This window comes from Emys orbicularis, chromosome 1 (assembly GCF_028017835.1).
Source record: "Emys orbicularis isolate rEmyOrb1 chromosome 1, rEmyOrb1.hap1, whole genome shotgun sequence".
NCBI lineage: Eukaryota > Metazoa > Chordata > Testudines > Emydidae > Emys > Emys orbicularis.
The window spans coordinates 32,615,776-32,643,477 of NC_088683.1; the positions used below are offsets into that span (position 1 = coordinate 32,615,776).

The window sequence follows — 27,702 nt, forward strand, 5'->3', positions numbered from 1 at the left end:
ATGTGCTCAGGCCCAGATTCACAGGACTTAGATGCTGTAATGCTTAGCGCTACAATGCCTAACTTTAGGCACCTATAAAATCACAGGAACAACACTGTGTCCCACAAAGCCTGATTTATGCACCTAGGCTCCCTGTACAATGAATGGGGAGAGATAGGCACCTTAGAATGCAATCCTCAAAAGACAGCATTCTAGGAGGGGAGCTGCCTAAGCTAGCCAATGGGAGATATTTTGATGTCAGAGGTGTGTGCTAAACTCTGCCCCTCTCTGCTTAGTGATTTACAAGTGGCAACCACAAAACAGCTGGAGGAGGAGGTGATGCGCACCTTACAAGTTTTAGCCCTGTGGTTAGAGTATTCACCTGGAATGTGAGAGACCCAGGTTCAATTCTCCCCCCTCCCGAGGGGGGAGGGGAGAGTGTGCTGTAACCAGTGAGCCATGGGAAATTCTGATGTGGAGCTCTTTTAATTTCTCCCGATGAAGCCGTTCCACTGTGGATAAATAATAAAAGAGCGAATGGAGCAGGGGGGACTGGACCCTTACAGAGTCTTCGGACCAGAGAGACAGAGAGAAAATGACTCTGTAGTCCAATGGTTAGAGCACCCACCTGGGAGGTGGGAGACCCAGGGGCCAGTCCCCCTCCTCCAATTACTGTTTCATTATTTATCCACAGAAGAACACCTTCAACAGGAGAGATTGAGGGAATCCTGTGTCAGAATATCTCGGTGGTGAGAGCACCTTCCTGAGAGGTGGGAGACCCCTATTCAAATACTTTCTTCCCCTCTGGGAATCAGGGGGGAATTGAACCTGGGTCTTCCACATTCCTGATGAGTGCTCAAATCCCTGGGATAAAGTTCTAAGGTGGGCGGCAGCACCACCACCTCTTCCAGCCTGTTTTTGAATGGATCTGATCTGGTAGGCTGCCACTGAGGAGGCCCACCAGATTGGGCCCTGCATGTGATTTAGGTGGATGAACACCTGTCTTCCCCCAGTTTGTGGCTCACTCTGGGGCACAGGCAGGAGAGAGGCACCCAGATGCCTAGAGGGAGGCAGCAGTGCTCATGCCCAGAGGCAGGAGCATAGGCACTGAGGGAAGTTTTACTGTGAAAATTTACTCACTGTGTGAGTTTAGGCACCTACAGGGCTCAACAGGAGTTTTATGGATTGCAGTGGAGCCAAAACTGGGGCTTAGATGTGTAAATCTCAGAGATTTAAATCTGAGATTTAGGTACCTGAGTCTGGGGTTTAGGTGCCTAAGTACCTTTGTGGGTCTGGCCCTCCCAGTGAAATCAGTGGGAGTTTTATAATAGATTTCACTAGGGAGTGGATTTAAGCCAACACTGAGCTCTGTTGAAAAATCCCACCCGTAATTCTTTGGTTATCAAGATCCCAGAATCCCAGTATAGTCTCTCCCTTCCCTACCCCTATGTTAAGGGAGTCTCTTACCATCCTAAGGCAGAAACTTTAAACGTACGTCAATCTGACCGGTGTTCATTGGGCTTTTACATCCCCTTTATTTTTCCTATATAACCCAATCCTTTCTTCCGAGCAACAGCCCCCATTTGATGTCATAGTTGCAATCACCCATGGATGGTGTATGGCGAGCCAACTCATCCAAGGTTATATCCATCTCTGAGTCAGCTTAACAGAGTTGTGACAGAATGGTGCAAACTGTGCTGCTTTTGCCTCTTCCCCATACAAAACAAAGCATTTCTGTGACAGTTGCAGCTCCTGCCCATAGAAGTAAAGTAGTCTTGATCACTTCTGAAATCTGGTCTCCTGTGTGCTCTAGCTTTTCATTTGGATGGAGCTCTGTCACACTCCAGTACAAGCCACTTAATTAAAATATACTTTAAGTGCATTAATTACTGCATGCTGTTTTTAATTAATCTGAATGGTTCACAGTCCTATCTCAGAAATGATCAAAATGTAATCAGTTACAATAATTTTCTATGGTAAGATTGGGGTTGTTTAGAATACTTAATCCATTCTATAAGCACATCCTACCTTAAACTGTTTTGAACTTCCATGTAAAACAAAACAAAAAACCTGAATACATTCAGGAAGTATTTTTAAATGCTGGTTTGGAATAGGAATTTCCAGGCATTCAAACATGGATTTTCCTCACCTGCTACCCTGACAATGTCTATGCTAACAAGACCCTCCACACTTCAAGACAGTGACTTAGAAAATGCTAGTACAGTTGGACTGGAGTACAGCCTTTCTATCCTGTCATACCTTGTGGACTAGCATTACTCCTCCTTTGGTAACACATCAGCTATATGCTAACCCTGTGATTGGAGAGATCAGTAGCCATTACAAACAGTGTCTTTTTGAGCTGTGCATAACAGTAATGCAAGCAGTATTTTTTTTTTTAAAAAGATGCGTCTAAACTGAGTAACCATGAAATCGTGTTCCTGCATCTTTTGTTCTTCCTCATCCTGTCCCCTCTCTAAGATTTCATCACCCTCATGTATAGTGTAAAACTTAGACCATAGATGTTTTGAGATCCTGGTGTGAAATGCAGTCATTCAGGTGTGAGTTGAAACTGAGGCCCTGAGAGCTTGTGGTCATTAAAGATCCCTTGGAATTATTTGCAAGATTAAAAGAATATTATCCCCAGTGTCCTAGCCAAATTATAGTTTGGGTAATTACATTCTACCTACCTAAATCCTCCCTGCACTTTCAATTAATTACAGTTTTCTTGTTCACTTCTTGATCTGAACTGTAGGGTTCTGTTGCTGTGCCCTGATACTGTTGATGTGTTCAACCCCAGTGATGGTTGCATTTCAGGAGTGGGTAAAATAATTCCAGGAACTGCTTTGGGATGGTGAGATGGAAGGTGCAATACAAATGTAACACAATATTACTTAGGAAATGTATATAGTGTTTTAAATTAATTTGTTACGTAAATAGCCAAGTAAATGCATATAGTTAACTACCTCTTTCATTGTATGCAATGTAGTTGTAGCTGTGTTGGTCCCAGGATATTAGAGTTGAGGGGTGAGGTTGTTGCCAGCCCAAAGGGCCCGAGGAGGCAAACAGCGAGGTTCGTTGCCCGGTGTGCTTGTCACCAATAAAGACACCGAGGGGAGAAAGCAAACCAAATTTATTTCAGAGCTCTGAAAAGGCACTAGGAGACCAGCATGTCTCAAATCAAGTGCAACAAATACAAACAAATTTTCCCTTTTATATTCCAAGCAGTTTCTGTGCAAGCCTTTGTCTATTTCACCCTTACCCCTCCCTTCCAGACAACAGTTACAGCAGGTACACAGTGTGCATGTTAGAAACTTTCCCTTCGCCTGCTTATCTTTTGGCCTTGCAAGGCCTGTTTACAGCAGTCTTCCCCCGTCTTATCACTACAGCATTTGTGAGTGAGCAAAACAGCAGCTGTCTGCTAGAAAAGCTGACCATTACATATTCTGCTTCAGCATCAAGGCAATTAGCATGGAAGTAGGTGAGAGTTCACAAGATGGAGTTCTGTGGTTCAGGTAGGCCCAGAGCAAAAGAGTTTCATCGGCACTTTTGGCCTTCCACTCTCCCGAGTTACCTGGTAGCTATGCCTAGTGGACCCCAACAAGGTAATATCTTTTATTGGACCAATTTCTGTTGGTGAGAGAGACAAGCTTTTGAGTCACACAGAGCTCTTCTTCAGGTCTGAGAAAGGAACTCCCAGCTTCACAGGAAAATGCAAATTGGAACAGAATATTGAGCGTAAGTAGTTAGCACATATTATAAGGGACTATTCAAGCTAGAGTGACCTGTTAACATCTCTGCAGTTATAGGACAAAAAGAGGGGATTAGTGGCAGGGGTGAAAGTAACTTAAAGGACTTACTGGTATGCAGGGTGGCTGGGGTCTTGGGCAAGGTGGGGGGGGACGGGACGGCTCTGGGGCCCTGGAAGAGGCGGGGCCTCGTGTGGAAGGGCTGGGGCTGGGGCCAGACTCCCCCAGCCAGCTCTTCAGCACTGTCCAGCCGGCGCCATCCGGGGCTCCGGTGGCGATTTAAAGGGCCCAGGTCTCCGGCCGCTGCTGCAGTAGCAGCGGCCGGGAGTCCCGGGTCCTATAAATCGCTGCCAGAGCCTGGGGCTGCCGGCCACCACTACCGTGGCAGTGGCTGGAGCCCCAGGCCCTTTACATCACCGGGCCCCGGGGCAGCTGCCTCTTTTGCCTCCCCCTCCCCGTCAGCAGCCCTGCTGGTACGGTGCTTAACGTCGGCTGTGTACCGGCCCATACCGGCAGCCTCTTTCTTACCGGTACACCATACTGACTTACTTTCACCTCTGGTTAGTGGGTAACCAATTGTAATAAGCCATAAATCCAGTGTCTCTGTTCAGTTCACGATTTTTGGTGTCTAGCAGAGTAATGAATTTAAGCTCCCGGACTCGGCTTTTGAAAGTGGTGTTCTGCAGGTTTCCTTTTGAGGATGAGAACTGATAGGTCAGACAGAGTGATCGCTTTGTGAAAAGTGTTCACCCACAGGTGATGTGGTGGTTTTGTCTTTTATCATTTTCCTGTGTGAGCTCATTTGACAGCGTAGTGTATAGTTGTGTGTATGGTTTCATTGTTGAAGCTGATTATTGTGTCCAGGAAGATGATGCTAGCGTGGGAGTGTTCCAGAGAGAGTTTAATGGATGGATGGTGCTTGTTGAAGTTGTGGTGGAAACCTATGAGGCAGTTTAAGCCATCTATCCAGAGGATGAAAACAGGGATTTGGAGCAATCAAATTTTTCAATTGCTCCGCTCTGGCTCCGCTCCAGCTCCGGGCACAAACCTACTGCTCCGCGCTCCAGCTCCGGGCTCTGCTCCAAAGCCCTGGATGAAAATACCATCAATGGTTTTGTAGGAAAATGACTAAGTGGTTTTCAGCAATTCATATTCCCTGCCTCCCCCACTCCAAAAAGCTGTTGCAGAAAACAGTTTAACTTTCACTAAATGCTAGTACAGCGATTCCAAAACTTTATGTCGGCACAACCCCATTTTAATGAATTATTTCCTCCCGTGACCCCAGACAGCACAGAGGATGCCATTTTGAAGAGCAATGTGACCTCGTACCTATGGTGTGTGTGAGGTCATGCCACATGGGGGAGGCCATTTTGCTCTACAATGTGGTGTTGTCCTCACAGCATGACCTTGTACCTATGGTGCATGTGAGATCATGCTGTGTGGAGGTTGCCGTTTTTAAGTGATGTCCTCCATGCATTGAGAGCTCACATACACCATACGTGCAAGTATAACCCACACACCTTCTGGGTGTGGTGTTCTGTCCCAGCTAGTGGTACTGAGAACACTTAGAGAGAGAGAAGAATGAGTCTGCTCTACAGCCTTTTAGCTCTTGTGGTAGAGGCTCATGCACCAAGCTCCGAGGTCCCAGGTTCGATGGCCAGGGTCTGTTGGCATTACACAAGGTCATGCTGTTCCAAGCAAACTGGCTTCCTCCACACATGAGGGATGGCCATGACCCCATCTGCTGATGGCATGACCCCATTTGGGGTTGCGCCACAGAGTTTGGGAACCACTGTGCTCGTGTAAACAGGACAACACCATTTCCAGCACTGTTACAGAAAGTGCAATTGAGGCCTAGGCCAATGCCACTAATACATGTAAAACTATATAGGGCCTTAGTCCTGTAAGTCCATAACTGTTAGTGTCATGAAATTCCTTCCCTTTACCCTGCAGTGGGGTCTGATTGGTGTCATAATATCAGTGGGTTAGACCACTCCCTCCTGAAAGGACTCCCATGGGAGGAGGCCATGAAGACACAAAAACTTTTCAAGAATAACTTCACAGCTTTCTGTAAACTTTCCCCTCAAAGGAGTGGGGCCATGGGGGCCATGGAGTTTGCCTGGGTGAGACTTGCCAGTCCCAAAGATCCTGGAGTCTGCAGAGAAGGGGTTGCCCACACCTCTGGGCACTGTAAAACTAACAGTAACAGCAATCCACAGAAGCAAGAGATGTTTACGTGGAGCTCTCTACCGCTGGCCCCACCGCACTTCTCCTTTGGGTCCTCTTGCCCCTGGCACCACAGCTCTAACAGGAGCTGTACTGATTTTGGCAGATGATCAGCAGCAGCAGCTAAAGAGGACCCAGAGGGAGTTAATATAGCTCCCAGCTATAACAATTTCCTCCTGGATTTCTACACAAAATGCAGGGAACAGTATTTTGCAGCTGACTAGATTCTGTGCAGGCCCTGCCTGCACCCCCAAATATCTCATAGATCACCCACAGGGTGCATCAACAGCATCCCAGAGAGCAGAAGATGGTGATAGCAGGAAGGGGGATATCAGCCCTCTACAAGTGCATTTGCTAGGACTATTTGGCCCAAAGAATATCAATCTAATATGTACCAGTGTCTGTAGTAAGGTAGTAAATTTTTTTGAATGGAGCCCAGGTGTGTTCCAGGAACTAGAGGCAGATGAGCCTTGCCTCAGTACTAAAGCAACCGACTGAAGAAACTCATTACAGACAGAATAATAAAGGTTTAATCTGAGTGCCATTGAAGTCAAAGGGTCAGATCTTGGGCTTTGCAATCCTCCAGTGGCACAAAGCCAGTGGATGCAGTCTGCTGAGGATTCCCCAGAACAGAACTGATGCCACCTATCCTGGTCCCCCAGCAAAGAGGCCTGGCCTGCATGGACCTGTCACCAGCCATCCCTGACTGCTGCAGTCCTTGAGACGGGCAGCTAAGCAAAGAGCAGCCTTTAGGCTAGAAGCAGGGTGGCTCAAAATTACATTTACTAACCTACCCCAGTGTGCACTGAGCACAGCTTGGCTGCACTGGAGGATCTGGCCCAGTGGATGCAGGACTGGGCCTAAGCCACCTGAGTAGGTATAATATGATCTGGAGCCCAGCTGCTTGGGGAATTGTAGTTAACTAACAAACTCTGTTCTTTGCACTGTGCCAACAGCACTGTTATCATCGCTGTGCTTATGAGAGGCAGTAGGTTCTATATCAGCTATTCTTCATAAGTCACTATAGTGGGGGGGGAAAATCAATATTTGCCATACAGAAAATGAGAGAAGCAACTTCCTCTAAATGGGAATTGTGTTCTGCCTCATTCCTAAGCAACAATCAGTGCAGCCAAATTCTACAGTGATGGGACTTGTATAGATGCCTGTAATAAATAATTAAGGCCCTGATTCAGGAAGATACTTAAGCACGTGACTAACTTTAAGTACATGAGTAGTCCCACTGCCCTTGTGCTTAAACTTAGGCACATGCATAAGTACTTTCCTTAATCAGCTCCAAAAACAGAATGGGTGTTTTAAAACTATCTCAGTGAGGAATCAAAAATAAACAAGTCATAAGAAAATACTTGCGTCCCTTCAATATGTTATGTAATTTTCCTTTAGTCTTCAAATGTTATTGTAAAAATTGCATACAAAACACAAATCTGATGGTTGCATTTGTACATGTGTGGCAGTGTTATAGTTAGAAATGGAAATTTGGGTGGGCCCCTACTTATAGTGGATAAGCAGTGAAATCTCAGCAAATCATTTATGTTAGAACTTAAGTTTCCTCACAGTGTGTACATTTAAAATAAAATTGGTATATGGAAACAATTGGGACTTCTAACAGATTTGCACCGCATGGCCACAACCTTTCAGTGAAATGCTGCTTGCACATAATTTGTTGTATAAGAAGGAAGATCCCACCCAAATATTGCATCACAGTAACTTTGTCTTTGATTGGCCAAAGTCTGTTACATATTTTTAAAATATCATATTTGTCCAATATCTGAGCTGCTGCCTTCAGGGTGCATGGTTAAAATAAATACATTTTTTTAAAGCATGTTAATAAATTTACTTAAGTTTGGCATTCCCACAGGCTCAGATTTGAGTGGGTCTGGGTACTAATTGGGTGGGCCATAGCTACACCTGTGATATAGGGTGAGATCCTCACCCCTGCTCCAGCTCCTTTACACCAGATAGAAGTGAAGGAGCAGCATAAAAGGGCCCTGAAAGCCAGTAATCCAGGTAGGGGAGGAGTCTCCCAATGTAGGCACTGCAGAGACGATTGTAAGGCTATTCTCTGAGAACCCCCTTACAAGTCCAAGGGTACGTCTACACTTACCGGAGGGTCCGGCGGCAGGCAATCGATGTTCTGGGATCGATTTATCGCGTCCGGTACTCCAGCTCGGCGAGAGGAGTACGCGGCATCGACGGGGGAGCCTCCCTGCCGCGTCTGGACCCGCGGTAAGTTCGGACTAAGGTACTTCGAATTCAGCTACGTTATTAACGTAGCTGAATTTGCGTACCTTAGTCCAAAGTGGGGGGTTAGTGGGGACCAGGCCCAAGCTTAAAGGGTGTGGGGGGAATGGGAGTGGTGGTGTATCAGCAGTAGGGCCACACTCTGCCAACTCTGACTGAAGCTATTCTGGGAGATTTTCCCCCCCCACATGATGTAATGTCATTAATTGTACTGTTTAACCCATTCACAATATCAAGCTAGCTACAGAGCAACAGTAATGAATAGCTTGACACTTTAAACCTTTATACTCAAATACTTTAATTATAATTAAATGTTATGTTTTTACCTTAAAGCTGCCAACACAGAATGCATTCTGCTGTAACTGTGTCAATTTTGTGAAGCCAATTTTTGAATGCATTTTTTTTTTTTTTGCACCATTGGTCATTAAAACAGCAAAAATACTTTTTCTTTTTCACTGTGCCACTGTTCAAATGACCCCTCACCACCGTCATTTATGTTTTGGGTTTTTGTTTTGAACTGTTAGCTAAATAGCTAATACATTTTCTAGCACTCGGTTGGGAAATGCCGTGAAAAAACAGGCAACTTTCATGAGCGTACTTACGTGTCAGTTATGATAGTACTACCGGTTTCTATTACGTATTAGGTCATTACGCTGCCAAGGGAAAGAAAAACACAATGAGATGACACCGTTCTGTTTTAACAATGAATGAACTTCTGTATGAATTATGTGCATTCATTATATCAATTTGTTTTGTTAAAATATCCTATTAAAATCTCCCAGATTGCTTTCAGTAGTCGATGCCGATTCCCGTAAACTCCCAGCCAGTCGGGGAGGGTTGGCAACCCTAGACCAAAGCATGGCAGAGATTCTGAGCAGCACTGGCGCCTGCCCTTAGGCCACTCCAAAGAGTCAGCACTAGCTCAGGTACCATAGCTGTCTGAGTTATGCCTGGGGCTAGGGGGGCCAAGGGGCCACGGCCTTCCCACTTTTGAAAGTGGACAGGCCTCGCCCATCTACTTTTCTCCACGGGCCCAGCCCCCTGCTCCTCCTCCTCCCCCCCCCAAGGCGCCACCCCCCAGCAGGCCAGAAGCTGGAGCCTGGCGCTGGTAAGAGCAGCCCGGGCAGCTGTGAGGAGCCATGGACCCTCCACCTGCCCAGGGTTGGGGGACCCAAGAGCAGCCCCTGGTCCGTGTCCCGCCCCCCATGTCCCCTGTCCAGGGCAGATGGAGGGTCCGCGACTCCACACAGCTGCCCAGACGGCTCTTACCATGGCCTGGCTGCAGCTCTTTGGCTACTGCGTCCCCGACCCCAGGCTGAACTGGGTTGGGTTAAGAGCTGCGCGGGCAGCTGTGAGGAGCCGCAGACCCTCCACCTGCCCTGGGTGGGTGACCTGGGGGGAGAGAACATGAGCCGGGGGCTGTTCTTGGACCTCGGGGGGAAGAAGAGGGGCAGGGGCGGGGCCACAGAGGGGGCAGAGCCTCGTGGACCCCCCACTTTTAGGAAGAATCCATTGCCTCTGCCTGGGGCTGCTGCCTCCCATCCTCCAAAGCAGTTCAGAATAGAGAGGGTGAAAAGGTGACTTTGTGGCACCTTCCCCCGCCTTTCCCTCTGGCCTGTGAATTCTGTGTTTCATTTCTAAGAGATGCAGCCCAGAATCTCACCCGTGCTAAGTTTTTATTGTAATTTCCTTTTGGTGTATATATGTTGAGTTAAACTTTTAAAATCTAAAAATAAAACATATGCAAAACAGTATGCAGTATCTGATTTTTGTTTTCAAAAACATGGATTCAGACTAGGTCATGAAATAATGTTTATTCTGCTTTAACTATCATGTTGTTTTCATGCTAATGTTATGCATGTTGCTGCACTGTAATCAGTTTTTATGTAAACAGTGCATTGTCCCCAGAGTGAGTTTAGAGAAACATACACCCACAGTGTATCCACAGATAATTACAGTTTTAGAAACAGTGTTTAAAACATTATACCCTGCTCATAGAACATCAGCAAGATGTACTAAATAGCAGGGCAGAGAAGTGACTTGGTGTAGATTACTAGTTTCATGTTGTTGTTTTACAGGCCCTACATGTCCATTGGAACACTACGTGATCAAGTCATTTATCCAGACTCAGTGGATGACATGCATGAAAAAGGATACCAAGACCAGGATCTGGAATGTATCCTGCACATTGTTCATCTGTATCACATAGTTCAAAGAGAAGGAGGTAAATCCTATATTTTAGTAAATAATTGAACATCTCACAGGCATAGATGTTAGTGTAATATTATGAAAATATTGGGCCCAATTCTCCTTCTCACGCCTGTCTTAAAACATTGCAGCTACATTAACGCCACAAGATGCAAGTGAGAGGAGATTCAAATTCATTGTCAACTATCAGTTATATCTCCTATAAGGCTTTGACCAAAGCAAGCACATTTTTAGTAGTATTTTTTACAAGCATCCCCAGACTGAATGAGTTAAAAATAACTAAACTACAGCGAGTACCCTTAGAACCATCATGTTATAACTTGCAGTATAAATTACCATGGTATTCCCAGTATTCCTCATTCTAAGAATAGGGGACACTAAATACCTCAGCGCAGTAAATGTCAAGATATTAATGTCTCCTGTTGTATCTAGGGAGTTGGAGCACTGATGTCAATGAGTTTTTTGTTCTGTTGTGTTTTCCTGTAGAATATTTTCATAGTTCTGGTCCCACCAGTTCCTTTTTTGTAGTTTGAATTGACTCCCTTAGCAGTGTGCTTTAGTAATTGGTTTGTGACAGAACTACTAGCATTTCAAAAAGCAGAAGGATACCCAGGAGGAGGCTGTAGGTGGGCAGGCTGTGCAGATATAGTTGGTGCTCCTTTAGGAGGAGATACTTGAGGTGCAGTAATTCATACTCTCGGAGACCAACTGTATCATTCTCACAGCGCACTTCAGCCCCAGTGGCTCAGGCAGTAGGACACTCAAGGTTAGTTTTGAATTCCAGTTCCTGCCTGGAGTCCATTACTCTGCTAAAAAAACAGGATATTGGTTTCTTTCTGAAAAACATATTGTAGTGGTGACTTTCTGTGCTACTGTGGAGTGTGGATAGTAATAGTTCCTGAGTATAACATTAGTAATCACTTATGTCCATGTGTGTAATGATATTTTTCATACCTATCCCATTTTTCCCAATCCACAATCCTGCACTCATATTTTTACCTAGGTTAACATTTCCCATGTGAAGAATTTAATGATTGTGTGACCTACTGACCTAAAAGCCATGATGGTTCTGCCCTTTGGGTTTTTGGGACATTGCCCTGTTCAGATAAATATGAGAAAATAAAATCAAAGTAAATTAAATTTACTTTCATCTCCATTCACATTCAACATTCACATGTGTTAATATAACACACAGCATGAAACATTTACCAAAAGACTAAACCTGTTAGCCAGAGGTAGATGCAGAAGGGTCAAAGGGCCCAATTAACTAAATCATTAAAAATTATAACTATATTAATAAGTCTCAATTTAGCTTCTGTAATGGAAGGTGGGACCAAACACAGCAGCAGTGAAAGCAGCTAAGCTGTGGCTGTTATGGGCAGCAGCAGAATGGGCCCTGGGGATGAGGTGGGGAGGAAGTAATTTCAAAATAAACCCAAAACAAAACACACAATAAATAAAGTCAGAGCTGAATAGGAAGGATGGATCTATGTTTTTCCCCTGCTTTTTTATGCTAGCTTTCCACTATGAACTATTTTTCATAGTGGAAGGATATGTTACAGACACTTCTCCAAATAGCAGTGTTAGAAATATTTTTTAAAAGAAAGACATTTCATATCAAGCATTTGTGCTATAATAGCAATAGGCCATCGCATGGTGTATGTTCATAGGCTGTCAATGCTTTCCTGAGGTCTGTGGCAAAGAAAAAGGCCTTCAACCATAGACAACTCGTGCCTCCCAATATGCGGTGGGACACTATGTGAACGGGAGGACACGTGACCGCCCCACATGTCTCCTCTGCCCAGTGACCCCACACACACCCTGCCCAGCCCGGGGCCACCATGCTCTCCTTACCCCCACGTTACCTGGCAGCTGGGTGGGGAGTGAGGAGCGGGACGGAGCCGTTTCTGCCTGAGAGAGCCTGGCTCCCCACCCGGGTTCTTCTGCCGGGGACAGGGACCAAGCGAGCAGGATCCTCCTCTTCCACGCAGCATGCTCAGCCCCTGTCCCTAGCAGCTGAGTCTGGGCAGGGAGTGGGCTGCCGCTACCTCCTAGCCAGGCTCCCTCAGGTAGAAGTGGCTCCGTCCCGCTCCCCGCCCAGTTCTGGCTGCTAGGGAGAGCAGCCAAACCTGCCAGGGAAGCGGAAGAGAGGGAGGCGCAAGGAGAAAAGGACAGAGCCCCTCTCCCTCCCTGCTTCCGGCAGGCTAATCTGGGGGGCACTTGACTCCCGCATGCCCAAGGGGGCCATGCGTCATCTCTGCATGCGCCAGTATGAATTGCCTGCTGCTCTGTATCTGAACACATGCAGCTAATTAGAGAGACAAGTTGGGTGAGGTAATATCTTTTTTTGGATCAAGTTCCATTGGTGAGAGAGACAAGTTTTTGATCTACACAGAGCTCTTCTTCAGGTCTGGGAAGGTTACTCAGAGCCTCACAGCTAAATACAAGGTGGAACAGATTGTTTAGCATCGGTAGTTAGCACATATTCTAAGTCAGCATTTCTCAAACTGGGGTCCCTGAGGATACCCCAGGGGGGTTACGGGCCACGCTGATCAACTCCTCCCCCTCCCTCCCAGCACCTCCTGCATGCTAAAAGTCCGGCAGCACAGCGGGGTGAAGGCAGGCTTCCTAACTGCCCTGGCTCCGCACTGCTCCCGGAAGTGGCTGGCACGTCCCTGAGGCCCCAGGGAGAAAGGGGGTCTCCATGCGCTGCCCCCAACCTGAGTGCCGACTCTGCAGCTCCCATTGGCTGGGAACTGCGACCAATCAGAGCTGCAGGAGCAGTGCCTGCAGGCAGGGGCAGCGCACGGAGAACCTCCTGTCCCCCCTATGTAGGAGCCACTGCCAGAGGGATGTGCAGGTTGCTTTTGGGAGCTGGAGGCCGGAGCTCTCACCCCCTCCCACACTCCAGCCCCCTGCCTTAGCCCAGAGCCTCCACCCCGCACACAAACGCTCTCCCAGAGCCTGCACCCCTCACCCCCTCCTGCACCCCAACCCCCTGCCCCAGCCTGGTGAAAGTGAGTGATGGTGGGGAAGAGAGCAGGGGGTAGGGCCTCAGAGAAGGGGCAGGGCCTTGGGACAGGGGGCGGGGCAAGGACTGAGTGGGGGGCTTAGGGGTCCCTAAAAAAATTTAAATGACAATGGGGGTCCTCGGGTTGCTAAAGTTTGAGAACCGCTGTTCTATGGGCCTATTCAAATGGAGTGGCCCATTAACACTTCTGCAGTCACAGGACCAAAAAAAAGGGGGGACGGCTAGTGGAGTTACAGATTGTTGTAATAAACGATAACAATAAGGCAGTTACAGTGCTGCACCTAAAGAGCAGCCGTTGCCGATAGTGCTATATACTACCAAGTGGAAGACCCAGTATCAAGGTCTTGGTCTCCTGCTTCTGAGGCTGGAGGGCTTTCAGTCAGCCTTTCATCACTGCCCTCTATTCCTGCTCTCCTGCCTGACTTTTGAACCTCAGATTTGGATATGTTCTTTATACAAATAATTCAAATGACAATATTATAATTAGTCTTATTGCAGGAGTAATCAGAGGTCCCAGCCAGGGTCAGGGCCTCACTGCACAAGGTGCTGCACAAACACATGGTAAGAAAAGTCCTCTTTTAGATTGCAAAGAGAGTTTGCAATCTAAAAAGACAAAAGCAGACAAAGAGACCAGGAGCGGGTTACAACATACCAGCAAAAAAAATCAGAGCCATGATAGACTCTCAGTTTGTTTGTTCCATTTCCCTCCTTCCTTCCTCTCCACAAGACAAACAACATACAAAGGGTGCAGGAGAAGGATGGCAATCAAAATATGTGTACTTTTATATGCATTACATACATTTTTATATGTGCATGTTAATAGATATTATATACCTTTTTAAAAAATACACATTACTATACCCAACAGGTCCTCATGTAACCATTATTAGTTTAGCCAATTTCTAGCAAGTCCTGTGGAATATCTGTGAGCTATTTTAACAGTTTACATGTTTTTATTATTTTTAAGAAAAGGGGCAAGATGTATACCTATAACAAACAGCATTTCTCATTATTTGTTGTTGTTCACCCTCTTGTCTTTCACATCCCACTCCCTTTGTTTCCCATCCCTTGCTGTATTATGTCTCTGTTAGGGCTGTGCCCTGAGGAGTTTACAGTTTGTCTATATTTTAATAGTCTGTGATTGCTGGGTACACATAATAAGGTGCTGTAAGGATTTGTGCTCCACTCCCTAGGGGTAGGGTTGAGAGAGCCAAATACAGCCTGGAGTAAGCAAGCCTGATTCTGATCTGACTTATACCAGAATAATCACATTGTCTTCAGTAGAGTTACTTCAGATTTACATCGGTACAAATATAATCAAAATCTGGCCAAGCGGGTGCAACTGCTGCGGAAGTCTCTGGACCAAGTTCAGTGGTGATGTAAGCTTGCACCCCTCCCGCGCACAAACTCCCTCCCAAAGCCCAATTCCTACTCTCATTATAGCCAATAGCAGAAGTTCCATTTACTGCACTGGGACTAAGATTTGGCCTAAAATGGGTCAAAGTGAGACAAAGAAAAAAAACTTGCCCAGATTTGGCATTTAATAGATGTACTATCCACATGTAACTTACTCTCCATGGGGGCAGAAGAAGGATGTAACAGGAAAAGCAACTAACCAGCAGGTACAAGAAAAAGCAGGTCTTTTCCTCACCAATACATTAATTTATGCTGATCGAATCTGAACATTCCTAAACCCAAATTCAGCTCTGGTGCCAGCAGGCAACTCCCAGTGTGAGGTGCATTCCCTTAGGCTAGGGGCTGAATTTGCTACCCACATCATTGTTCTCCACACCGACTTGTCAGGCTCTGGGTTCTACATGGTCAGGCCTGGTAGCTGGAGTGTTGGTCAAAGCCAGATGTGGGGTTGGGACTGGGCCAGGGCCACTCTGAAACCAGGGCCCAGGGACAGGCTGTGGGTCAGAACTGGGGTCAGAGTCCACGTACAGACTAAATTAGGATCACAGTCAGAAAACGAGTTGAAGCCAGGCTGGAGTCAGTCCAAGGGTCTGGGGATCAGGAGGCTAATGCAGACCTGGAGCAGGGTCAGGGCACGGCATGAACCAGGCTGAAGTAGACTGGGACAAGGGTTGGGGGCAGGAACAAGAACCAGATCAAGAGCAGGCTGGAAGCATAGGAAATCTGTAATATTTCGGGCCCTACCAAATTGATGGCTGTGAAAAACATGTCATAGACTGTGAAATCTGGTCTCCCCTACAATAGCCAGATTTCATGGGGGAGATCAGATTTCACAGAGCTAGGCGGCTGGAGACCGGCAGCTGCTGGCCAGTAGCCCAGCTCCGAAGGCAGCACAGCCACCAGCAGCAACGCAGAAGTGAGGGCAGCATGGTACGGTATGGCACCCAGCTCTGAAGGCAGCAGCGCAGAAGTATGGGTAGCAATACCAGGACCTTCCCACAATATCCTTGCGACCACCCTCCTCCCAGCCCGCTTTTGGGTTGGGACCCCCACGGTTACAACACTGTGAAATTTCAGACTTAAATATATGAAACCGTGAAATTTACAATTTTAAAAATCCTCTGACCATGAAATTGACCAAAATGGACCATGAATTTGGTAGGGCCCGAGTAATACTGCAAAGCAGCAGAAGGGTTCCTGGCCAGGAAGTGCTGTTGCACAGACTGACTTGCAGCTCTGCAGGGTCAGTGAAATACCTGTGCCTGGGGCTCATCTGACCTGGGTCTTGCTCAGGGATAGGCTGCTGCAGCATACTGAGTGATGAGTCACTGCAGGCTCTGTTGGAGGAGTGAGTCAGGACAGCTGAGTGAGCTGCCCTGGCCTGGCTGCAGGTTTGCCTCACAGATCAGATGAGGGGCACTTACCCTTGTTTTCTAGCCAGCTGATAGCCAGTTAATTTATACCGCCCCTGGACTTGGTCCAAGAGCCACAAAAAGGACACTGATAGTGTCTACTCAGCTAGGGGAACCTAATATTGTGTTTATTTATAAAGCCCACAATGCAACTTTGTGAAGGTGCTCAGGATGCTGTCCAATAATTTTACAATAAAATAAATGAATAGAAACATAAAATATATTAGAAATAATAAATAAAGCCACGTTTAGCATTTGATGCTGAAAAGACATGGCCAGTAATCTAGAGTAAAGAGTTTAAAAAAAAAAAAAAGTAAATATGGGTCTGTAGAGCTTTAATTGCCCATCCTGGGTCAAAAGGTGTACATATTTAGCAACTGTCAGTAGCACTGCAGCCTGGGGCACACTGATCAGTTTATTACATTATAAAATCCCCAGACATCTGTTGTAACCTGCCTAGTGCTTGCCCAGTTTTGCCCGTTCAGGGACTGATGAACTGCTAAGCAAGTAGAACTAGTTCATGACTTTGCAGCATTATTATTTTGCATTACGATAGCTCCAGGAGCCTTGTCAGGACTTGGTTCCCACAGGCTTCGGCACTATATAGACAGACAGACCTGGCATATGCGCCAAAGACTTCACAGTCTGATAACTATAGTTCTATTTATGCTTTTGTCAATGAAGCTACACCACCCCTGATCCTCAATTTGCCTATTTTTCAGTGTTTCAAAAGAACATGTGACTGTCTATTGACCATTTTGCGGTAGCAGAGTGCCACTCTTTTCATGTTGATGGGACTCAAGGGATGTACTTTACTGCAGCCCCAAATGTGCTCAGAACAAATGCCTACTTTTTGTTGTTGAAAGTGGGAGAGGACGATCCAGGAGCCTGTACAAGGAACTGAATTGGTGTTGCAATCAAATTTAGAGTAGTTTTGACAAGAGCGTCCACTTACGATACTCTGGCCAAGAGCATCCAGGCTGTTAAATGTGTGCTATTCTGATAGTCTGATTATTTTTTTTGCTTGATCGCTTTGTTACATGTATTCTGTCATGTGACTAAACTAACCTTTTAACTGTGAAATGTCTTTAAATCCATTCTGAAATCTCACAGTTCTCCTTTCATAAACAACTTTGGGGAGATTTTTTTCCTCCCATTTGTAAAATGAATATATATACGATATTCAATATTCTTTACACCTGTGTTGTGCAATCAGAGACGAAGGAGAAGTATAAGGATTTGGTCCTTAACCTCTCTGCTTTAGTTTCCTCATCTGTAAGGGGATAATAATTGCCTGTGTCACCGGGTGTTGTGAGCTTTATTGAAGTCTCCAGAGCACTGAGATACTTTGCTAAAAGGTGCTATGTAAGTGCAAAGGATTTATCCAAGTGCAATTGTTATTGCAGATATAAACTGTGAAGCTGGTTTATTGCAAGCTACACTACTAACTGTTCAGAGGAAGAGATCAGAGCACTAGAAATTAGCATTGATTTTAAATTTAGCCAACAGGTAACATTTATATTATGTTCCTTCCCTAACCATTATTAAGTCCTTATGTTGCTAAGTCTTGTGGAGGGGATGGATGAGGACGGCATTAGAGGGAATAGGGCAGCGGAAACAAACGAAAATATTAGAATATGGTTAAAGTATAAGTTAAAGCAGATGCAAACCTGGCAATTTTGCCTTGATAAATGGAGGTCATATCTTCTTTTGGAGGGGACCATTGGAGGAGTTTACTAAACAGGTCATGTTCCCTCCATTTTCCAGAAACCTTTCCTCTCTTTTGCCTTCCACCACTCTTGTACCGTATCTGGTATAGGCTGTAGGTGGACACAGTTCCCACTCGTAGTACATGCGCACACACAGACCACTTTGGATCCAGACCATCCATCCCAATACGTCCCTGGGGTTTCCTTTTTTATTAACGTAAAATAAAAAGAGAATATAAGCATCAGCCTCACTTACTTCCCGAGTTTAGTTGTTTGCATGGCTACTACTCTCTGTCCCTACCCCGGTTCCCCTTGTCTTAAAGAGACACACCAAAACTTCAGTTCCCATTGGTTGGAGCTCACCAGACCTATGGCATCTGTCTGCAGAATAGCACTCCATCTCAGTGCTGTGCTGGGTTCTAGCACCTGGGACACCCTGTCACAAAGAGCTCCCACATTCAGTTATCACCAGTGGCAGAATTCACCCAAATGGTAACTCGAGAGGGAGACAATTAAGCAACATTCTTTAAAGGAAATCAGCTGATAGGAAGCAATATACACTCAGCATATACTGGGAGCCAGATAGATCCTCCAGATTTGAGTCAAATGTAATTCTAAGGAATAATAGAACCTAGGACTGAAAAAGTTGTATCTCTCTGTCATTTACGTGCATGTATATATATGAATAATGTCATTGTGTTACTATATATTTTACAATCAGGTAGACAGAAAATTCTAGGAATTCAGCTTCCAGCATTACTGATTCCCATTTTCATTTAGCTTGACTTCCCATCAGGAGACTTACTGAGGCTTCTTAAATGACAAAGGCACAGCTCTGGTGGGCCCTGGCACAATTCCAACAATGCAATTGTGTAGCCAAAAGCCTACAGCACCCTTGCAAAACCCTGCCTGCACTTTTCTAACCATAAAATGACACAGTCTAACTTGCTTACTTGACCTTGTTTACGGTGTTATCTGGCAACTGTTCATTTTGGATCAGGCAGCGGAAGCAGCAAAAGGTCTTTGTGGGTCTCCTTATTCCTCTAGTTTCAGTGCTGTTGGGTTGATCTGGAAATATATCCTCCTCCTCTTCCACCCCCTCTCGCACCTGTCAGACAGTTTGTCTCTCTCCTCTGTAAATGATTGATTGGGAGAAATGTGCTTACCCTAGTTTCTCCCTTTTAAAAATAATTTCTTGTTTTGCACTGTTCTATCAAGCTTAATTTTATTAAAATCTTAATTTTAATAAGGTAGCCTGCATAATGTCAGGAGTATGCCATAATGCTGACATAAACACAACTCCACAGTCATAAGAATAGCAAATAAAATGCATTCAAATGGGGTTTTTTTACTGATTTTTCTATGAGGAAGAGATGGTAAAAGAAAGATTTATGGAAAAATCTAACTATATAAACAGTGTCAAATTTTATAGAAATTGTGGGGTCACTTTTTTATTAAAGGGGTGGAGAGGTTTGCATGCAAAAAAAATCTGTGTGTGCATGCACATGTGCTGCACAGGTACCCATGTGTTAGCTGCCCATTTGTGCATACAATCTGCATTCACAGTTGCTGAGGCCTGTGTGTGTGACATTTCTAACTGCGTCACCAAAAATCTGAGCAGACATCATTCTTACCTGCAATAGCAAGAGAGTCACTCTGTAACTGTTATGGTTTCATATTTTGACTCATTGAATTCTCATTTATTTTCTTAAATTTCCTTTCTCTTTATCCTGTAGGTTGATTTTTTAAAAATTCCTATTCAACTTTTAAGGAAGTGTCGCATACTCTCCCATGAGATAAACATGCCATGAAAAAAACACAAATAGATTTACACAGCTGAAAGAATACATTTGTCAAAGAGGTGACATGTAAAAATTTCAGAATTGCATAAGTGACTTAGGAGCCAAATCCCATTTTCAAAATTGAAGTGGGATTTAGGAGCCTATTTCAATTGAGACTCTATGGGATTTAGGATCATAAATCTTAGGCACTTTGGAAAATTTTACCCAGCGCCTTGATCTACCTCCTCTACCACACCACTGGGAATTTTGTTTCTGCTTTGAATTGAGGATTGCAGACATGCAGGGACTTAATTTTCTATGGTTTCCTGTTTTGTACATTATAGTTCCATTTTGTTTGTATCTTTTTGAAGGCTGGGATGCTGTGATGGACTGGAAAGATGTCTTATCAGGAGGAGAAAAGCAGAGGATGGGCATGGCTCGCATGTTTTATCACAAGTAAGTGTATTCACTTGCTTTTCAGGCAGCCAAGCTTTGGAGGCTTGCGATAATGGTTTGAGCAGCGATAGTCTTTATACCCCCACACAATACTGGTCTGCAATTGCACAGGAAAAGAGACTTCACAGTTTATAAGAGGTGTGTGTATGAGATCAGCTTTTTAGTTTGGGTGATGCTTCTTGTTTCTGCTTTGATTTGTCACTAAAAGCATTGCGTTTTCCAGACATTACTCTCCTTAGCATCTTGAACAAAAATGATCACATTGGGGCAGTCCTAGAAATATCGTGGGAAATATCGTCATATGGGGGAGGTGAGTTTGAGACCTATCCTTTGGACCTTTACTCTTGGGCCACTTGAGGCTGGAAACTGCAAAGCAACATACTCAGCACCTGGAGGGATAGAAGCATCTTGAGTTGGTCTTTAGTTACCCCCTGATATATTAACACTGCTGAGTAATACAAGGTCAGCCCTGCACCCAGAAGTTCCACCACCATGCACCAAGCAAGATCAGGAAGCAAAAGCCATTTAACACTTATAGTGCAGTAGTGCCTAGAGGCCAGACAAGTCTGGGCCTCATTGTGCTAGGTGCTGTACACACATATACCACATAACAGTCCCAGCATGGGATTCAAACCTAGATTCCCTGCTGGGTATTTTATCTAATAAGAACATAAGAATGGCCATACTGGGTCAGATCAGTGGTCCATCTAGTCCAGTTCCCTCTCTCTGATAGGGGCCAGTGCCAGATGCTTCAAAGGGAATGAACAGAAAAGAGCAGTTTTGAATGATCCATCCCCTCTCATCCAGTCCCAGCTTTTGGCAGTTGGAAGTTCAGGGACAGCGGAGCATGGGGTTGCTATTAGCCAAGATGGACCTATCCTCCATGAATTTATATAATTCTTTTTTGAACCCAGTTATACCTTTGGCCTTCACAACATCCCATGGTAATGAGTTCCACAGGCTGAATGTGTGTTGTGAGAAGAAGCCTTTCCTTTTGTTTGTTTTAAACCTGCTGCCTGATAATTTAATCAGGTGACCCCTACTTCCCTTTTGTGAAGGGGTAATTAACACTTTCCTATCCACTTTCTCCACACCATTCATGATTTTATAGACCTCTGTCATCTCTTTTCTAATCTGAACAATCCCAGTCTTTTTAATCTCTCCTCATGTGGAAGTTCTTCCATACCTCTAGTCATTTTGGTTACCCTTCTCTGCACCTTTTCCAATTCTAGTATATCTTTTTAAAGATGGGTCGACCCAGATCTGCACGCATTTTTCCAAGTGTGGGCATACCATGCATTTATATACTGGCAATATGATATTTACTGTCTTCTTATCTATCCCTTTCCTAATGGTTCCTAACATTCTGTTCGTTTTTTTGAGTGCCATTGCATATTGAGCAGATGTTTTTAGAGAACTGTCGATGACGCCAAGATCTCTTTGAGTGGCAACAGCTAATTTAGACCGCATCATTTTGTATGTATAGTTGGGATTATTTTTTCCAATGTGCATTACTTTGCATTTATCAACATTGAATTTCATCTGCTATTTTGTCACCCAGTGGATACTGGGTTTAGTGAGATCCCTTTGTGACTCTTCACAGTCAGCTTTGGACTTAACTATCTTGAGTAATTTTGTATCATCTGCAAACTTTGCCAGTTCACTGTTCACCCTCTTTTCCAGATCATTTATGAATATGTTGAACAGCACAGGTTCCAGGACAGAGCCTTTGGTTACCCCGCTATTTACCTTTCTCCATTGTGAAAACTGACCATTTATTCCTACCCTCTGTTTCCCATCTTTTAACCAGTTACTGACAGGGCCGGCTCCAGGCACCAGCCCAGCAAGCAGGTGCTTGAGGCGGCCAAGGGGAAGGGGCGGCACGTCAGGCTGTTCGGTGGCAATTCGGCGGCGGGTCCCTCTTGGAGGGAAGCACCTGCCGCTGAATTCCCGCCGAAGAAGAAAGCAGCGCGGTGGAGCTGCCACCGGAGTGCCACCGATCACAATTGCGATCGCGGCTTTTTTTTTTTTCCCCCCGCTGCTTGGGGCAGCAAAAACCCTGGAGCCGGTCCTGGTTACTGATCCATGAGAGGACCTTCCCTCTTATCCCATGACAACTTACTTTGCTTAAGAGCCTTTGACATGGGACCTTGTCATAGGCTTTCTGAAAGTACAAGTACACTATATTAGCTGGATCACCCTTGTCCACATGTTTGTTTGACTCCTTCAGAGAATTCTAACAGATTGGTGAGACATGATTTCCCTTTACACAAGCTGTGTTGACTCTTCCCCAACATATCATGTTCATCTCTGTCTCTGATGATTTTGTTCGATGGTAGTCTATCTATTCCATTCCAAAGGCAGTAGTGTAGTAGTTCTAGGGCAGTGGTTCCCAAACTTTTTGGCATCATGCCCCCTTTTTAATTTTTGAGAAACCCTCACGCCCCCCCATATCTCCTTTACCATCATCCAACTCCCCCTGATCCTTATCCCCTGACTGCCCCCTCCCGGGACCCCACTCCCTATCCAACCGCCCCTGCTCCTTGTCCCCTGACCGCCCCCTCCCGGGACCCCACCCCCTATCCAACTGCCCCTGCTCCTTGTCCCCTGACTGCCCCCACCCCCTGACAGGCCCCTCGGGACTCCCATGCCGATCCAAACCCCCTGCTCCCTGTCTCCTGACCGCCCCCCCAGAACCTCTGTCCCATCCAACCGCTCCCTGTCCCCTGACTGCCCCCCGGGATCTCCTGCCCCTTATCCAGCCCCCCCGCTCCCCTCCCTCTTACCAGGCCGCTCAGAGCGGCAGAACTGGCTTATTGAAAAGTCTGGGAGGTGGGTGGGTGCAAGCTGTGCTGCCCGCAGGGCAGCAGGCTGTGGGGGGGGGGCGGGAGGGGAGGGGCCGGGGGCTAGCCTCCCCGGCCAGGAGCTCAAGGGCCGGGCAGCCTCGTGCCCACCTTGGAATTTCTTCAATTCCCCTCCCCTCCCCCCCCCCGTCCAGGGGGGCATGCCCCCCAGTTTGGGAACCAATGTTCTAGGGTATAAGCCTCATGTGTGTAATTTAACATCAACCTATTTTGAGTAGCTGCCCACTATATTCTTTTGTCAGCCAGAGTGGCTGCCTTTAAGCAGCGTAATGCATTCCCTTCCTTCAGGTGCTGTATGCTTCCATTGTGGCCTGGGGAGTAAGAGAGTGTGATCTGGGATTGAGCCCAGGTCTCTTGAGTGGCAGTGCAGTGCATTATCACTGATCCACCAAGCTGGGCTCCTAGGTTAGGGTTTTTAATGTATTTTTATTAGTACTTTGGAGCTTCTGATGATATTGTACAGCATTTGCAAACTTCTCATTAATCTGCTGCATGTAGAGTGAAGCCTCTACTCTACCCCCACGCACTAGTGGGTTATAATTAAAAGACCAAGGCAGTTTTAACTGAGTAAGGGTTTGAGGAGTGGGGCCATTGTGCTGTTGCATACCAGCTTACAGTACTAGATGAGTCACAGTGGTCTTTGAAAACCAGTTATCTTACCCCAAAACAAGCATCATCTCTGTTCTTTAAATTAAGCATTGTATCTATAGTGTTTAGGAATGTTGTGGAAAAACTAAATCAGTAACACATTTTCTTTTCTTTTGAAAGACCAAAATACGCATTGTTGGATGAATGTACAAGTGCTGTAAGCATTGATGTTGAAGGAAAGATATTCCAAGCTGCAAAAGGTTCTGGGATATCCTTGCTTTCTATTACACACAGACCTTCTCTTTGGTGAGTATATCCAAGTACTTACAATGGGGGGTTATTTTTAGCTTTCTACCAGATGATAGACTCGCTTTTCTTCTGTGCTCCAGTACACTTGTTAAATCAATATCTACACTCCTTTTAAGATAACTTGACTACAATAATAGACATGTAAATGCATTTAGCACTGATTTTCTCCCTTTTATGTACACCTATTTATTTCCTTTTTTAATGCAATTGAATTTTTCACTCTTAATAGCAACATGCAGATAGCTAAAGAGCCAATTAATTAATACATCATGTCACAGCTGCAGCAAATATCACCATATTATTCTGTAAACATGAAGGGAAAAGATAAATAGAATGGCTACTTCTCAGGTAGGTTGTCCATTGCTTGGAAGAAGAAGATGGCCAATATGTCACCAAGATAATCTCCTTTGTCTTTTACAAGGAAGAACAGACCCATCATTTTTAGTGTCAATTATGCATTCTAATCCTGCATTTATTTTTACCTCTCAGTGCACCCGCAGGCAGAAAAGTTATATTTCATATTTACAAATCAGATTGTTTATACAAAGAAAAATATTAGGACAGTGAGAGAGACCTTTCTAAATTAGGCAGTAACAACTATAAAAGATCCCAGCATAGGCAATATTTTTATAGAGCATATCAAGTAGTCAGATACATACAAATGTTAAGTGCAAAGAAAGCAAAAAAGCACAAATCTGTTGTTACTAAATGGGAACCATTAGTCCTCAAGTCCAAGTTCTCCACTGCCACCTTCTTTTTTTATCCTGTGACAAAAGGCCTTGTGCCAGCTTGACCTCACAGTTGAAATATGCTGTAATACTGTCCCATTCCCTTAGCTTCTCTGAGAAAAGGATTGCTTCTGCCGTATTCCTCCCTAGTCAATGGGACTACTCACAGAGCAGAAAGTAAAGCATGTGTAGGATTGGGGCCTAAATTATGAAAAAACTCAAATGACAGGAAATCTGGAAAAATAGATGTTTGCCACCCACAAGCTCAGCTCCCATATTCCACTTATTTTTAAAAGAGATTAGATTACATTTAAAAATAAAAAACCCTATTTAAATATAAAAAGGGGCAAGACTATTTTAAAATCACTGGATAAGAAAGGAAGTATCTAGTTAAGTACGGGAGTCGGGGAGAGGTGTCTAGCCTACAAGAGAGTGAGAACCCAGAGGGAGCTTTTATGTATTGGTTTGGATTGAAGGTCTTTGGAGGTCTACATTTCCACTCTTTTTACTTGTTTTCAGATAATTATGCTGGTCAGGCAGGTTTCCAGTTCCTCCTGTAATCTCCATTTGTTTATCAAAATTATCAACTGATCTGATGGTTTGATAGCAAGAGACACAAATTTTAATACATCCATTTCATAGACTTGTGGGGAGGATACACTGTGTATTGTGCAGGTGCAGGTGATGTTCTTGGTCTTGAATGGGAAGAAGGAAGGACCACATTCTGAGATTTAGACTTAAAACTTCTTCAACTCAGCTTTGCTTCCTGGTTATTGCAGTGCAGAAACAGAAGATCAGATTATGAACTGTTCTCTCCTCCTCAAGGACAACACTGGGCAATACCGGTTATTTTATGTTTCATGCAGCAGATTGGCTGCTCTCCCGGACAGCATTAATCAGCCATCTCAGACTATTTTCTTCTCAGGACAGTGTCTTCTTTCTAATTTATGTGACTTTTGGGAGTGGGTGTAAGAAGATTGGTTAAGCAATCTGTGCTATACAGAACAATGCATGTGATGTGGTCATTATAATTATTCAATTATATCTCATCTGCTAATTATGTCATAAACTGTGGAAGTTTATTAATTTATCACATCTCCTTTATGGAATTACATGCCTTTGATAATCACCACTTTGTGATATAGTTCAACATCAATAAACTTCACTATCAATTACCCAGCTCATAACAGCACATCTGCTGGAATTCCCCTCCCCCATGTTCTTTTAAGTGTCTGTGTGTCTCTTGAAAAAGTCCACGTGCACATCTTGTAATATTTCTTTGAGCACACGCCTTGCTGTTGATTGAAAGATCTATGACACCTGTGCAGGGTTGTTTTTTTTCACTGCTTGCAAATCAAGTAACACTGGAGGACTGAAGTGTTTGGACAAGCAACGCTTACAGTCAGGGCTTGAAATTCAGGAAAACTGACGTATAACATAAAATAAATACAGTCATACCAATAGCATTCTGCTGCACCACGTCCTGCAAAATATCGGGACCTGTGGACTTTCTGGTAGGAAGGTATAATATCACATAAAATTAAATGGTCTATATGCTCCCTCCATTCTATGGAGTGGAAGGGGCCATTTTATATAAATGGGGGATAGGGTTTGTATAGGGGCCACATAGCTGTGGAGTTGTGTGATGACAGTTGTGATGTCCTTGTGTGAAGGGGACTCCCTGCAGCATGAGGCATTCTGCTCAGGTAAGTGCCCATGGAGAGCAGCTGCTCATTCTCTTCAGGTGGGTGGGCAGGAGAGAAGGATTTTCCTTGGCTGGTTGAGGAGGTGTAGAGGTCTCGACTGCTTTGGTGAGTGCAGCCAGGAAAGGGGGCTCCCTGCTGCCATTCCCTTCTAGACCGAGAGCCCCAGATGCTTCTGCTGTTACAGTATCTGAAGAAACAGGACTTTGCCTGGCAGCTGAAGGGGGGTGCAGCCTCAGCCACCACTGCCGTTCCTCGTTGGGCAGCCAGGAAGTGGGGGACAGCCACCTCCACCCCCTGAGGCAGAAGGCCCTGGGGTGGCACCCCTAATAACCCAGCTGAGGGCGCCCTCCAGCACCACCTCAGCAGGGAGTTCTGAGAGGGTGGAGGGCTCAACTGCTGCAAACTGCAGCTTGTCTTTGTCTACACTCAGGGGTCAGCACCAGTGCAGCTACATAGACTGCTGGCCAGCAACTGCTGAATCCCTGTGTAGGCAAGGCCTTAGTGACTTTCAATAAGTCTTAGGCTACAAAGTGCTGAAGTCTCTTTTTGAAAATGGGATTTAGGCTTCCAAGTCACATACTCACTTTTAAAAGCTTTACCCAGTGACTCTAAAAACGGCCTGTTCTCAGCCAAGGTGGTATTGCAGTGTGAAGATGTTTTATACAAAAGAAGTGCCTTGCTCAAAGTCTGCCTTAAGGCACTTAACACCCAGGAATCTCAAATCTTACTTACAAAAATGTCCCCAAAGCCATTACTAATATTTTAAATTCTTCTGCAGGAAGTACCATACTCACTTGTTGCAGTTTGATGGAGAAGGAGGCTGGCGTTTTGAACAATTGGACACTGCTATCCGCTTATCACTCAGTGAGGAAAAACAAAGACTAGAATCCCAGCTTGCAGGAATTCCTGAAATGCAGCAGAGACTGAATGAACTTTGCAAAATTTTGGGAGAAGATTCAGTGCTTAAAACAATGGATAAAGAGGAATAAATATCTTAATTTATGTTTGATATTTTTAATTTTTTTTTTTTAGTTAAAAGCTTTATGAATTTAACTACACTTGTTTGCATGCCTTGTGGTTGGCTTAGAGCATAGAGAAACGTAGTCAGCAAAAATAGTGCTTTATAAGATTTTAGCATTTTGGTATTAAGGAAGAAAGTAGTTTGAACCCTGAAAAGTAGATCAGCAAATACGCTGTGTACAAGATTAGTCATGAGAGCTTACAGTAATTCCTAGTGAAAGCCCAATTCACTGCACAAAGTTACCGGCAGTTAGATTTGCTTGG

General features: G+C 45.0%; 1 protein-coding gene across 2 annotated transcripts in view; it reads left to right on the plus strand.

The window, feature by feature from the left end:
• The window catches only part of ABCD2 (ATP binding cassette subfamily D member 2), an 85,687-nt gene extending 58,280 nt beyond the window's left edge, over nucleotides 1-27,407 (plus strand). The window contains exons 7-10 of one of the 2 annotated variants that reach the window (XM_065419412.1): nucleotides 10,289-10,434; nucleotides 20,139-20,223; nucleotides 23,856-23,981; nucleotides 27,197-27,407. In XM_065419412.1, coding sequence (XP_065275484.1) covers nucleotides 10,289-10,434; nucleotides 20,139-20,223; nucleotides 23,856-23,981; nucleotides 27,197-27,407 — 568 coding nt within the window. Of the gene's footprint in view, nucleotides 1-10,288; nucleotides 10,435-20,138; nucleotides 20,224-23,855; nucleotides 23,986-27,196 lie in introns of those variants that run through there. The other variant, XM_065419420.1, reaches the window with a different exon arrangement.
• Nucleotides 27,408-27,702: the final 295 nt, after the last annotated feature.